Source organism: Lygodium microphyllum, chromosome 24 (genome assembly GCF_053477565.2).
Source record: "Lygodium microphyllum isolate KBCC chromosome 24, Lygodium_microphyllum_v1.1.10, whole genome shotgun sequence".
Taxonomy (NCBI): Eukaryota; Viridiplantae; Streptophyta; class Polypodiopsida; order Schizaeales; family Lygodiaceae; genus Lygodium; species Lygodium microphyllum.
This window is the reverse complement of record NC_141158.1, coordinates 80,161,655-80,176,678: the sequence shown is the minus strand read 5'-3', so window position 1 is coordinate 80,176,678 and position 15,024 is coordinate 80,161,655. Positions and strand designations below refer to the sequence as shown.

At 40.4% G+C, this 15,024-nt stretch overlaps 1 protein-coding gene across 1 annotated transcript; it reads right to left on the bottom strand.

Annotated features, from left to right (window-relative positions):
- Positions 1-3,695: 3,695 nt before the first annotated feature.
- On the bottom strand, positions 3,696-7,541 carry LOC148015281 (uncharacterized). Its single transcript, XM_087665587.1, has 6 exons — positions 5,795-7,541; positions 5,279-5,391; positions 5,061-5,151; positions 4,907-4,980; positions 4,599-4,807; positions 3,696-4,471 (listed from the first exon to the last, which is right to left on the bottom strand). The coding sequence occupies exons 1-6, from the start codon at positions 6,215-6,217 to the stop codon at positions 4,257-4,259; spliced, it is 1,125 nt and encodes a 374-aa protein (XP_087521713.1). The 5' UTR covers positions 6,218-7,541; the 3' UTR covers positions 3,696-4,256.
- Positions 7,542-15,024: the final 7,483 nt, after the last annotated feature.

Below are 15,024 nucleotides of genomic sequence, written 5' to 3'. Positions count from 1 at the left end.
GATTGCCCAAAAGCTAACAAGGCAACCAATACCATGAAGGGTGTTCCTTATGCTTCAGTTTGTGGTTCACTCATGTATGCTATGGTTGCTTCTATTAGACCTGACATTGCTTATGCAGTGGGAGTTGTAAGTAAGTTCATGTCAAATCCTGGCAAAGCACATTGGGAAGCAGTGAAATGTATCTTACGGTATCTTAAGGGCACACAAAGAAAATGTATTTTCTATGGCAAGGGTACATTGGATCTGCAGGGGTATTGTGATGCAGACATGGCAAGTGACTTGGATACTCACAAATCTACTAGCGGATATATCTTTACCTTGATGGGTGGGGCGGTTTCTTGGTGCTCTAGATTGCAAAAACTAGTAGCACTCTCTACCACTGAAGCTGAATATATTTCAGCCCACTCAGGCTTCAAAAGAAGCAATTTGGCTTGGTCGTTTAGTCAAGGATTTTGGGCTGCCCACCACAACACCACCAGTACTTCGATGTAATAGCCAAAGTGCTTTATGCCTGGCTAAGAATCAAATAACAAGATAGCCCTGCAGATGTTCTCACTAAAAGTCTTGCAAAGGCTCCACATGAGCATTGCATTAGACTTGTGGGATTTGGTTAAAGGTTCGCTTAGGACCTTTAAGTGGAAGGTTGTTGGGTGTAAAGGCCCTTTACGCGCTCTCCCGTGTATATATTACTTCACACATGTGAACCCACCCTAACGAGTGTAAGTGTACCATACCCCCAGTATAAATACATTCTTTCATTCTTTATGTGTACCACACTGATACACACCCATCCGACAACTCACTCTCAAACACTCTTCAGCTCTGGGTCATTGAATTTCTCGATCACTCTGTCTGCTCTCAGCTCACAGCTCTCTCTCTCTATCTGCTTCCGCTTCACCTCTGCATTCTTTTTTATGGTGGAAAATCCTTCTAAAAGTAGAGCCTAAATAGTCCATCCTAATGCTACCAAGGATGAGAATGTTTTTTGGGATTGGACATTGAAGTTGCCTCTACCCCCATCAAGCTTGGGAAAAGAGCCATGGTGCTTGCTAATGAAGTAATAAATAAATTCAACCATTATCTAGATGACAAAAGGTAGAGTGTTGTAGGCTACCCATCTAAATGGGGTTTATCTAAATGCTTCAAGCCATTCCGAGACTTCATAGCAAAGAGACTAATTCCCTTGATAGAAAGGGATGTTTAAATATAAACTTGGATTTCCCTTTACCTAAACTGGGTAGCAAGGATATTCTATGTGGTCTCAACACTAAGATGGTCAAAGTGTTGTTGAGGATAAGGAAAATGTGGGGAGCCGAGATGTCTGACATGAGGTTAGGGAACATGCTCAAATTTTATGGTCAATGAAAATGTCATTCAAAAGATCATGTTGTTGCATGGAGAGTGATAATGGGGGTCCTAATAATTACAAGTGTGGAAGGTACAAAGTAGCTATGATGTGTTGGAGGGTAGCATTGACTTTGTGTATATATTGCCGAAGGTTTAATCATAGACACACATGGTTGATTTATCTTGCCCCAATATATGTGGTCCAACCAATCCACGGGCCATCGCCCATATACATGGCATATGATAGTTGAGGGAATATTCATTGTACCATCTAGTCAAGGGATCCCACCCCCACAACCCCACCAAGGGGACTGTTGGTCTCCCTAAGACCCCCCAACCTAAGCCAATCCCAAACCCCATGGAGTATATGCATCTAATAACACCTCATGTAGTGTATGCAACTACTTTTATTAACTCTTTACCAATTGAGCCTGCGACAATCAATGTAGTTATCTCATAACTATCTTTTTATAGGAATAGAACCCTCCCCTAAATTGGGAACCCTAATAGTTGAACGCCCCCAATTGAACCTATGGTAATCCATGTAGTTATAACCATCTGGTTTATAGGGTTAGAACCCTTCCAGTGTCTAAATTGGGTAACCTACAAGTCAAATGCCCATCAAGGCCTCTCTTCATTGGGATCCTTACAATGTTGGGCATTTGGAGTATAACTAGGTAATTGAGAGGTGGGCATTTAAGTGATCCCCAACAATTTCCCTCGTGTCCCCCATCCTCCTCTCCCCCCCCCCTATAGAACAATTATCACTTTCAAATGCCTTGGTAAATATGTTAGTACAATTATCACTTTCAAATGCCTTGGTTCAACCCAAAAATCAATAAAGATGCTGAGCTAGCATATCACTTTCAAATGCCTTGGTAAATATGTTAGTACAATTATCCCCTATAGAAAAATACTACTCTTCATTAATCCATCCTCATTGAACTCCCACATACAATGACAATGAATCTCTATATGCTTTATGGGGCCATGAGACACAAATTCTTTGCAATCACAATTCCCAACAGTGATTGTTGCAATTCATTATTGTTGCCTTTGTCAATAGAATCCCCATGTCTTCAAAATCCTCCTTAGTCAAACTACTTCACAAGCAACAAAGCATGATGCCTCAAACTCAAAAACCACTCACCTGACCAACCCGATTCACAGTGTGCATCCAAGGTCTTGCCCAATCTTTAGGTGATGGATGTCTTGGCCCATCATACCTTCAAGTACTTTAGCAATCGTATCCCTACCCACTAACAGTGCTTTTGGGGTTCCTTTGGAAAACTTCCTTAGGAGTCCCAAGTGCATAGCTAAGATTTGTCATGGTATTGCATTGATAGATGAGATTTCCCATTCGAATACTAGTTTATGTCCATAACCGATAATCCATGCATTTACTTTCTTTGTGAGACCCTTACCTTAAATCAATCATTTCAAATGTCTTCAAAGTCTTTTTGTTAAATGAGTGAATTGGTTTTTTTTTTTTTTAATGCCTTCAAAAAGTCTCCCCAGCACACCTTCAATGAGAAATGAAGATATTCAAAAAGTACTTGTGTTACCTTTGACATCCAAGGAGAAATGCATAAGTCCCAAGTAAGTTGATTCAAACTCAAAATTTAACCCCTCCCTAGTCTTTTAGAGCATATGCTCATGATCTCTTGTCATAATGAAGTCATCTATATACACAACCACTACTACATGATTAGCATCCTAGATAAACAAATGCAAGTTAATAGTAGAACTTCTAGTCTAGTACACTTAATACACTTAATACCTCCTCAAGGTGTTCACCCAATAAAGGAGATTTTCCATCCATTTGAAAGATTTGCCACTTCTTAGGAGCAACTCATGGCTAATAACGCACATATGCAATCATCCTCAACAGATGTAAATGTCTGAAAACCAAAGTCTTCTATCTATGAGTAGACTAGTGCAACAAGTCAAAGCCTCGTCCTTCTCCAAAGGCCCATCTGATTTGTACTTTCACTTTCACTTCAAATTCATTGGTGTCACAATGAATAAGTTCCATTCCTTTGTAGGAATGTGCCACCATCTATTGTAGATCCAAGATCAACAATATCCACAAAACAGAATGAAGAGGTGCAATGCTAAAATAAAGACAGGTAAGACTCTTCCTAGTTCAAATTCCCAATAAAGCTAGCACAATAACAGGGTCCCTTGTAAGATGATGAAGAATTAGTGATGCAAGAAGCTACATTACCAACAGGAAGTTGAATGCTGGAAAAAGATGGTCATTTTACTTGATTTGACATAAATGTGTAACTTCTAAGAACTTTTTTCTTATCAGACAGTAAACTTCTCTTAATTTCAGACAACAGATATGGAATCTGTTTTGAAGACTGTTGAGACATTCATTGGGATGCTGTAAAAATCCCAGATCAAAAATGTTCATACAAATGCTATTTAAGCACATGAAGCTGTACAGCTCACAGGTACACTAAAGTTCTAGCAATAGCTCATATAGTGTTCTGAATTTGTTTTGCACATACAGCCATATCAAGCTGACTAATTCTAGCCAAGCATGCAATACAAGAAGCTCTGAACTAAAAACAGAAGATGAACCAGTGGGACTCATACTCGGTGTGTCCAACCTTAACGGTGTTGGTTTGGAACAACTTAGCTGTCCTTGCTAGGGCTGTAAGTATTCAGTATGAAGAAAGCGGTATCATGTCCAACCCAAGAGAACCTTTGGACTCAAGTAAAGCCCTTCACCACCCCCATGAGGGATTCATGCGAGAAGTCGATGAGACATGACACTGAAACCAACATATGCCTGTTCTTTTTGTCAATGACTCACACAGAACCAAATTTGTACTCCATTCTTGATAACAATCCATTGCACAAGGTGAGTCACTTGAGGATGACAGGACATCCACAGGAGTCTACTGATGCCAAGATGACATCAGGCTGTCAGCTGTGGATGGGCTGCTGCAAGAAACTCCAGAAGCATAATCCTTTCCAAAGATACTATGGCCAGAAGAGTAAACTGCACATGCAGGGGGAGTGTAAGAGCCTTTCAAGCTAGAAACCCCTCCGAAACCACCTGCAAAGCCACCGAGAGCTCTCTTTGGAGCTTGTGGATGGAGCGTTTGAGAACCTGCATCAAGTATTCTGTCAGGCAATTCAGCAGCCTTTTTTGTGTAAATCATAAGATTTAAAAAGAACTAAAATATTCCACATCAATATCTGAGTAAACCAAAAAGCTTAACCAAAATAGAGCACACCTCCAAGAATCTTGTCAATGATCGAGCGTGGTGGTGACCGAAGAAAACCTACTCGTGATTGTTGATCTAGAAGATACACTAATACAGCTCCCAGGAAATGCCCCATACTAACAAAGAGGATAGCAGGCACAGCTTCATTAGTCCTCACTCTTGAAAGTGCCCCAAGTATTTGAAGCCCAAAACTCAGAGCCCTCGTTTTCAAATGCAAGCTGCCCAACGAAGTGATCACAAGGGAAGTCATTTAGACAGCATGAGGACATGTCAAAGCACCTTTTAAGACCGATACAAACTGTTCAGCTGCTCCTTACCAAAAGGGGACACGATGAAGCACACTCATGAAAGTGCATTGAATCAAAGTTACAACAAGGCCATGAGTTGACATCTGCAACAAAGACATTTAGACATTTTGGCATGCAACTTGGAAGGCTCATTTGTTCTGCTATTGAACAATCACACACTTACTGGACATGATGCAAGAACTGTGACCCCCTCCCCCACCCATATAGAGGCCGCAACAATCAAGAGAATGCTGCCACGACAATTACCTTGAAACCTGAGTCAATCAGCAAAATATGACTGAGTGATCCAATGGCTTCAGTTATAGGCACCAAGTGAAATGATAAAATACTTATCTCATATGGAAAGTGTATGCCAAAACAGTTTCATGGAGATAAAAATACCAGCTAGAAAACCAGAGGTGGGTGACCAACACTGCTGCACACATGGCAGCTATCCAAAAAAATGAAAGGAGCCTTGTGACCAAGTTTGACCAGTGTAAAAATGAAATTACATCCTGCAAATAGGACCAATCACGATCACGATCCATCAGGGCAGTAATTATTATACATTATACCACATATCAGAGATATAAGGAGCTAGAAACACCCCTGATAATGTACAGACCCAGACTGATGAATCCCTGAAGCCTCCAAACAAGGAAAAGCACAAACCAAATCAACTGAAAGCATCCACCATTAACATGTGAACAAAATGGATGATATGTATACCAAACCAAGGGAGTATGCACAGCATACTTCAATGATTTTGTCTTTGACAAGAGATTTACTGTAAAACAATCTTTCCAAAATATACACAAGTAAAAACCCTACTAGAAGGCAACCACATAAAGTCACTGTGCATAAAAGCAACTGCAGAATGGAAAAGACGTGACTATCACCAGGTGGGTGTTCACTAACCGTGTTTGTTACCGTTCTTTGATCTGGATGTGTTTGGAACAGCAGAGACAGGAGCATAAGACGGACCAGAAACTGGAGTGCGAAGATAATGGTGTCTTTGCTGTCTATGCTGGTGCTCAGCTGCTGCCAATATGCTCTCTCTAACCCTGTGTTACTGAAGGTCAACGATAAGGGGCATATTCGAACAGGACTGCACTTAGCCGCGGCAGCAGCCTCCATAGCAGCCTTAAGTTGAGCATCTCCTTGTCTTTGGGCCTCTCTCGTTGCTTCACAGGCCCGGTCATAAAGTTCCTGATACTCTGATAAACCACCTTTCTTAACTGCCTCCCTGCCTTGCTCATAAAGTTCCTGATACTCTGTTAGACCACCTTTCTTAGATGTTTCCCTGATGCCAACCTGAGTGAAGCTCCACTTTGTAGCCATAGTGCAGCTGCTGTATTTGGAATTTGAGAAAGGGGGTGGGGTTCTTAAGGGCCGGCTCTGGAGTCAAGGGGGTGCTTGTTGAGACTTGTGCGTGTTGGGAACAGCAGAGAAGCAGCTGTACATGTAGCCATGGTACCTAAAGGGAGCCACCTGATAGCAAAGAAGCTCCATGTACATACTGTGCCTGCCATAGCATACTCAGTGCAGAGGCTTGTCCTGTTGTAGAGGCACATTATGATTCATGCCAATGGCCAACATTCCAGTCTTTTGACTACCAGGATTGTGGACTAGTCGCTCTACCTGAGAAGGAGGGCACTCCCGAGGACTTCCTTCCCAGAGAGAGATCAAACTTCAAAGCCTGTTTGGAACATTTGTTTTCTCTTTTTCCCAGCACAGTACACATCCGGAAATACTCAAGTGCTTGGAAGAGTACACCATGCCCTTTGCCAGTGACCAAAACCACTTGTCACAACAATGAACAATGTCTTGAGCTGCTTGTGGGATGGCACACACTTAAAAATAGAAACATCAAAGTCCGAGGGTTGGAAATCGGGTTTTTTGGGAAAGCCCCAACAAAAAAAACCCACAAAAGAAAAGGCTTGAAAGGGACACTCTGGAGTCTGCCCCCCCCCCCCTCCCTCTCTCTCTCTCTCTCTCTCTCTCAGAACTCTGTTCTGCCCTGTTCTGCACGAGAGGGACTCTGAGAGCTCTCTCTCTCTTTCTCTCTGGACTCTGGAGTCTGATCTTATGGCAAAGGACCCGAGTGCAAAAGCCGGCCTGGGAGAGAGCAAAAAGAAAGACCTCTATGGAAAAGGAGGGTTTTGGGCGGGAAGGCGGGTCGGTCACCATGCATCCACTATGCCCTGCTGCCGAATCCCGATTAAGAAGCCTTTCTTTCACTTCATAATACTAATGCTTGCCATGGAAAAATCCCAAGCATGAAACGCCCAACTTCCAAGACAACAAAACCTGGCTTTTTCTATTATTACTATATTGTATCCTAGAATCTCCTGTTACTGTTTGCTTGCCCTGCCTTTTGCGTGACGCACAGAGAGAGAGAGAGAGAGAGAGAGAGAGAGGGGGGAGGGGGGGGGGGGGACTCGGGAGAACAGATAATCTATAATAAGCACTGAGCACAGAGCAAACCCGAAGCATGTGCTGCACTCAAGAAGGGCTTATTCTCCCACTCATGCCGCATTTGGGGTTTTCATGATGCCTCCTTTCTCATTATCAGAGATGGAGGAGACCAGACAGGAAGAGTGTCCGGCCACCAGATAGGCCCCTGTAGAAAGAAACCCCTCGCTCTCTAGACTCTCTCTCTCTCGGGAACAAGCCCCGCTTGTTCTCTCTCATCGGGCCTCTCTTCTTCTTATCAGAACCGAGGCACGATCCAACGTGGCTTCCACGTCTGCAGGTGGGCCCATGCCAGCGCCGAGCGGTAGAGGCTGTAGCATTTCTTTCATTCAAACATCTCTCTCTCTCTCTCTCTCTCTCTCTCTCTCTCTGTGAATTTATTTATTTGTGACTGTGATGTGTATTTGTTTAATTTTTTGTGAGAGCACATCATTGTCCATTTCCCTTTTTCTCCCCTGCACGGCGGCGGTAAACCAAAAAAACATCCTTGTTTTAATTAATGCCATCAATATATAGTTGAATAATACAGAACTCCAATAGCCACTAGGGCCCTAAGCTCCTAGCACTTAGAGCTGGGTCACACCTTGTGAACCCTACTTCCCCCCCCCCCCAAACCGTGATACAGTCGCACCACGCTCGAATCGGGAAACTGGGGTTTCCTTGCCCCTTGAAATCCCCCAAGAACCCTTGGAAACAACAAAGTTTTATGGTTTGTTCACATGGGTACGCTTTCGTATTCGTCTGTTGTTCTCTTCCAAACACCATGGCTTGTCATAGAGGAAAAACTCACACAACAAATGTCTCTATCTAGTAGAATCTTGCATTTCTCATATGTGTTTTAACTTAAGCTAAATGGACTCAAAGCCTACACATCTATATAGTTTATCCACTTGGCATACTACTTGTAGAGCTTCTAAAAAACATGTTAAAATATTTCACTCAAGTCTCACTTACTTCCTCCCCACACACACACACACACACACACACTCTCTCTCTCTCTCTCTCTCTCTCTCTCTCTCTCTCTCTCTCTCTCTCTCTCTCTCTCTTTGTCCATGTGTGCACACGCATCCGTAGACACAATAACGTCTATGTACAAAAATTTATGCATACCCACAACAAAAAATTGCATATAACAAAAGCATAGAATCAAACTAAATACTTGTATCATTTGATATTCAATAATGGCATAGTTACACCTCAAATTCAACAAATTTGCTCCTTACATTGAACATTTATTAGACAAAGCATGTACAATCAATAAGAATGCACTACTTCTAAGGTTTCACACCCTAAAATTTATAGTGCTAATGAACTTAAATTCATATATGTTTCTTATAGTAATATCTCTATTTAATGGTATCTAACATGTTATATATATTTGGCGTAAGCAAAATGGACTTGAACCCTACACACATCTACATAGTTTATATACCTAAGAGAGTGGTTGTGGAGCTTTAAGAAGCATGTTTAAATCTCTCACTCGAGTCCCGCTTATAGACTCACCACACATGCCAACATGTTTATATCGTATTAACTTAAACTAAATGGACTCAAACCCTACACACTTCTACATAATGTATGTACACAAGAGTGCTTGTAGAGCTTTTAGAAACATGTTAAAATCTCTCACTCAAAGTCCCACTTGTAGACTTAGCACACTTGCATACACCTAACATGTTTATATCTATTTAACTTAAGCTAAATGGACTTGGACCATACACACCCCTACATAGTGTATCTACTTACAAGAGTGCTCATGGAGCTTTTAAGAGACATGTTAAAATCTTTAATGTCTGCAATAACAAGTTGCTCTAAAAAACACATTTAATAAAAAAAACTAGAGTCAAGTGTACCTCTTCCAAACGAATCAATATCTTTTCACAATCATTAAGATGGACTACAACAAACTATCTACACCCATGAGCATCTAACTCATCATTCCTCTCATCCACTAAACATCCCTTTATTGGAACATCATCCAAGAAGGGCATTGTAAGCTATGGAATAAAATCCCAAAGCACCTTGTTCATTGCATTCATCATTGTGTGCAACTAAGTTCATTGCACACTGTGTGATAGAGTACACATCCGTACTAATCCTAAGTGTGTCTTCATTGTCGTGATGTCTCTACTTTCAATAGCCAATTGAATTTGATCATAGCCCCATTATAAGTCACCCAAAGAATGAATTGCTTTACTTGTGAAAGCCTCTACAAATTTGTCTACTATTGGACTTGCACCCACATTTCTTATTGTCACTTTATTGATAGGCTACATATCTTGAATGAACCTTAATGCTCCATTTTTCTTGGGTATAATAAACTAGCAATTAGAGTATGGAGTTAGAGATGGTTCCAATATCTTCATGCATATCTTCTCATTCAAGAGTTCCATCAACTTAGGCAAATAAGCTCTAAGTATTGAAATGGGCCTCAAATTCCATGGTACATGTGGCATTGTGAAAATCACCATTGGAGACACAATATTTGAGTCCACATAGCCTATTTCAATCAATTGAAAAGCAAATTCTTTCCCATGTTTAGCCAACATTTGCACGAAACATTCCCTTTCAACAATCAAGCGAAATGCCTCTCCCAAATTTATGCAGTCTATTCTTTGGATCGTGCAAGCTTTGGGTGCCTTAACACCTGCTCATACATACCCTCACTATTTGGTGGCAATGTCAAAGCAATTGGCTTAACTTTCTTATCAATTGTCTTATGTCTTGTTTCTACAATCGCATCAACCCATTCATTTACTTGTAACCCTTCCTGGTGAGCAAACAATGCTATAGCTTCATACATCTCCAAAGAATATACTAAAAGTACCCTATTTTTAGCCTCATTTTAAGCATGTATAGGTGTTAAAATTTCAGCCATGGTGTTAGTGAAATTCAACCCCTTAAATAGCCCATAATGCAATCATTTGTAGCCAAAACCTCATGCCTTTTTAGCTCTTCTTCAGCCTTCTTAACATATTTCATTTTAGCCGTATTCATGTTGTTAATTCTCTTAAATAGCCTAGAACTACTTGCTGTCCAAACATAAAAGCTAGCGCAACAAAAACAATTTCCCCTTAACTAGGAGGCAAGAGCTTTTTGCAAGCAACACTACCATATCCTCCTCTTGTGGTGGTAGCACCATCTAAAAACCCTTGAACTCTTTAACATTTGATGGCACAAGATTATCTCTAAGCATATCCCAATTGCATGGATGATTGCCACTCACTATCAGAAATTGAATTGCTTTCCTTCCATCTCTACTCCTTACACTAGCATATGATGACCCATCATCAAGCACTTTTGTTTCCATCCTAGTTTGCACAATGTATAGCTACCCTAAACTCATTGGATAACTACCAATATCCTACAAAAAGAAATGTTGATCATCTTGGATATCCCTTGTGGTAACCCAAACATTCGAGCACTCAGCATACAAATCCCCAGATGAGTTATTTGCAGCCCTCATTCTCCATCTAGGATCTACATCAATTGGCCAACCGCCATTTCATACAAGCTTTGTGACATGATATTGTTCTTAGACCCATGGTCCAATAATGCAATACATGGAGTTTCTTGCTTACCAATCTTTACTATAGTCTCCATTGTAACACTGTCTAATGTGTACAATAATAATGAATGCTAGGAATAAAGCAAGCATCATCATCAGCATGTGTTTGGCGTTGCATAACTTGTCTTTGAACAGTGCCATTTATTAGGACATTTTCAACCAACATTTCCTCTTTTTCACCCATAATCAACCCATTTGCAACTTCAGTCTACTTGCAAACAACAATGGGATTGTTAGTAGACTCTACATGAATTCCTTGAGAATCCAAATTCTCATCAATCTACAACAAAGCTTGAGTGATTTCTCCAATAAACAATCTTTTTCTCTTAATGATATCTATTAATTTATCATGGAATTCATGCTTGGAAAATCCAAGAGCTTCACCAAGTGTAAACTCAACCCTGTTGTTCAAGATTCTCTCCTCAAGAACTTTCTTTATGTCTATGGTAGTTTCTATGTCAAATGGTAGTTTATAGCCAAGCTACTTGTCTTTCTTTTTCTCATCTTGCCTCTTTTCCTACACTACATCTTCCATGACATGCTCAAGACTGGATTTTTCAATAGCCTTCTATTGCTCTGATTTACTTCATGTCATCCGTTTTGAAGTACCTGCAACCTCATCATCTCTTTTCCTATTTTCCTCAACAATAACATCAATATTTTGCACTTTAGTCAAGTATGCATATGCTATAAAGAAATCCACTGAAGCATCCCAACCTGTTCTACTCCATATGTTTTGCCCAACACGTGATAGATTAGCCATAGATGTTTTTCCATTTTCTATAGAATCCAAAGCTCATGACCGCACATCAGATTTCGGAATAGCAACAACCTTGACATGCACTTCCTCTATTTGTGAGCCAAGAGTAGATGCATGGAGTGCTGAAAGTGCATTCTTGACAGCCAAACCTTCCACCAATTTTTGCATACCTCCCTTTTCAAAATTCAAGGCAAGAGGCATACCCGTTTCTCGTACATGAATTTTATTATTTCCCCAATAAATTATCTTACTATCCAAAGCTTCACAATACAACTCACAATCATCACTCATGCTGCGAGCTATCATACCACATAGACCATTTGACAAAGCTTTCCCTAGGTGCCTTAAAACCTGCTAAACGACTAGATTTTTCAAGCTCAACATACTTAAGATGCAAGTCATGGAAAGATTTTGTTATCTTCTCAATAACATCATCTCTAGATGAAGCAACAAGAGGCACAACCAACAACTGCCTCAAAACAGGCTCTATCTTAGCAACATGATCAGCCCTAATAATAGGCTCAACCTGCAAAGGACTAGAAATAGCAACAAGTGCACTTAGCAATTCTTTTATTTTCTACATATTGACCAACTTTGTCACTACAGCTTGTACATCAACCCAATGAGTTTTCATCCCCTGCACTGTAGTATCATCTTCCAAAAACTTTTCAAACTCACCTTGCAATGATGGATGCCCGCAAGAATAAGATAATATTTTCTATTTCCAAAGACAATTGCTCAATAGCATCTAGCTGATCATAAAGCTTCTCAAACTCCCTCAACAACTCAAGAGTAGTATGCCCCTTTGCAAGCTTTGCAACCCATTCCCAAAAAGTTATCTTTGTAACCTTGTCTATATCCGGCATAAAATATTCATCCTTATGCTCACTTAAAAGCATCCCAAGAATGCCTAGAGCAGTTCGCATGAATTGCACTTATTCGTGTGAAAATTTTAGGAACCACAACCTTACAAAAATATTTTTGTATCTCATCTATAGATAGATTTGCCATTCCAAATTCTCTACATAAACCTTCAAGTACTGGGAAACATTCCTGCCATCAAATTTATGCAACTCTGCAAACAACCACACTCTGTAAAGTCTTAATAATTTCCTTTTCTCTCTTATGCATGCCATAATTTTGCACAAACTATCTTAATCCTGAACTAAGAATATCATCTGCATAGTCTCCCATCCGCCAACCTTTTGATGGCCTTCACGTTAAGTTAATCAATGTCGTAGCATATACTGTCAAAGGCCTTAACCGTGGGGGTGAGAAGGGTATAGAGATTTAAGATAAAAAAGAATAAGAAGAGAGAGGAAAAAGATCAAGTTCATACACAAAACATCAAGATAGGAACCCTCATATAATCCTTTGATTTAATCTTTGTATTATAGAGTCTGTCAAATACAATCAATGCATGCACTCAAGTACCTGCACATAACCCAAGCTCTCAGACTTTGGCTCAAAGAGGAGCACCCAATTCACTAACATAACCCTACATTACGTAGCCTTACTCAAATGATTTTGGCTCCGAAACTATGCAACATAAACTGTCATACAATGTCATATATGGTAGCCCTTATCAATCGAACATACTACCAAGCTTCAGCATACATTAGATCCTACTAAAACTCCATGTAGGGAACAAATTAGTGCTTCAACCTTGTTATGATAGTTTTATTACATCAAAGAAAATGAATCCCTATGTTGTCCCAAATCTTCATAAAACCATGTACTCTTATTCTAACAAGGTTCTTGTCATCTTTAGAGTACCAAATGCATGAAGGAGATGCCTCTAAAGGCCTTGAAACACCTTGAGAAACCTTTGTTACAACATATGCCCTGCTAGTTACCATTATTATAGTAGTGAACATGCAAGCCTTTGTTCATCCAATCCTTCATAAAGCCATGGATTCTTATTCTAGCAATGATCATCATATATATAAAGGAGATGCCCTAGAAGACTTAGCATCACCCTATGAATGCTTTATGACAACAGATACCCTGTTGGTTACTCGAATTACAATAGTATACACTATCCAAGATCCAACTTCTAAGCATCAAGCAACTCCCAGGATGCCATTAAGTCCACTCCCATTGAATTTTTCTCTTGTTTCAGCTTTCATGAGTTATGGAGGCCTCTCCAAGAGCTCCAAAACTCAGTCATTGCTAGGGGTAAACGCGCATGTGCCTAATCATACATGTATTACTATAGTGACAATACTCGTACACATGTACACTGCATGTGGCAAGTGCCCATCACTGTCACTTCATGCTTTATTCTTTGAGTGACATTTGAATAAAGGAAAGGTCGGACACACATTGTGACTGTTGGAGTTCCCACACACACACACACACTCTCTCTCTCTCTCTCTCTCTCTCTCTCTCTCTCTCTCTCTCTCTCTCTCTCTCTCTCTCTCTCTCTCTCTCCACCATAGCTCTTTCTTTCTTTCATGTGGTTCCACTTTGGGCTCACCCCCTTCAATTGGTATCAGAGCTATTGCATTAGCATTGAGGAGCTCTTCCCCTTCAGTTTGCTTCAGCTGTAAATACCCACATTAGTTCATTTCAGAATAGCCATGGATCCTTCACTCCAAGATATGCATTAAGCTCCATCTCTTCCCAGCTTCTTCCCATCATTTGAGGCTTGTTCTAGGACTTCCCTGAGATATATTGGAGCTTCCCTTTTGCCTCATTTGGCTCAGCATTAGCAATAGACCACAGTAAAAAATCAGTGTGATTTGTGCATGTTTATAGGTCCCCCATCTTTGATCAGCTTGATCATCATCTTCACTTCCTGGGCCACTCAGCACTCTCGGCTTGGCATTGTACTTGGTGCTTTAGGACTAAGTTTAAGGCTCATTTGAGGCTCACACGATTAGCCATTGTCTCCCAGTTTATGAAAATTTGTTGTAATACAATTTAGGAAAACACTTATCTCATCGTCTAGAGATCATGTATGTTTCCCAAAATGTCTATTTGATACCAGATCCCTTGGTGATACTATGTCAATGTTATTAGATGCTATTGGGCTGATTTGAGCACACTTTTGGCTCAATCTTCTCAAAGATTTTCTTATTATAATAACAGGGCTGAATGTCATTTATTTGGCCAAAGCTTATGCATGTTACCACATGATGCTATTCGACATATCTATTGGATACATTGATGTATGTCATTAATGCCATATATGTTGGGGGTAAAGGCGCCTCCACCTAGCCACCCGTGTATTACTACACTTTACTACACTGATAGTACTTGCCACTGCACATTGCAGGTGGTGGGCGCCTGTCACAATCTCTTATTCTTTATTCTTTTAGTGAAAGTTTGAATAAAGGAAGG

What these genes read in the sequence shown, in the direction of transcription:
- LOC148015281 (XM_087665587.1), bottom strand. Translation starts at nt 6,217, where the DNA reads ATGGCTACAAAGTGGAGCTTCACTCAGGTTGGCATCAGGGAAACATCT. An exon ending in CACCTCTGGTTTTCTAGCTG is followed by an intron (nt 5,152 to 5,278) that starts GTATTTTTATCT and finishes TGATTGACTCAG; the next exon opens with GTTTCAAGGTAATTGTCGTG. An exon ending in CTTCATCGTGTCCCCTTTTG is followed by an intron (nt 4,808 to 4,906) that starts GTAAGGAGCAGC and finishes TTCGTTGGGCAG; the next exon opens with CTTGCATTTGAAAACGAGGG.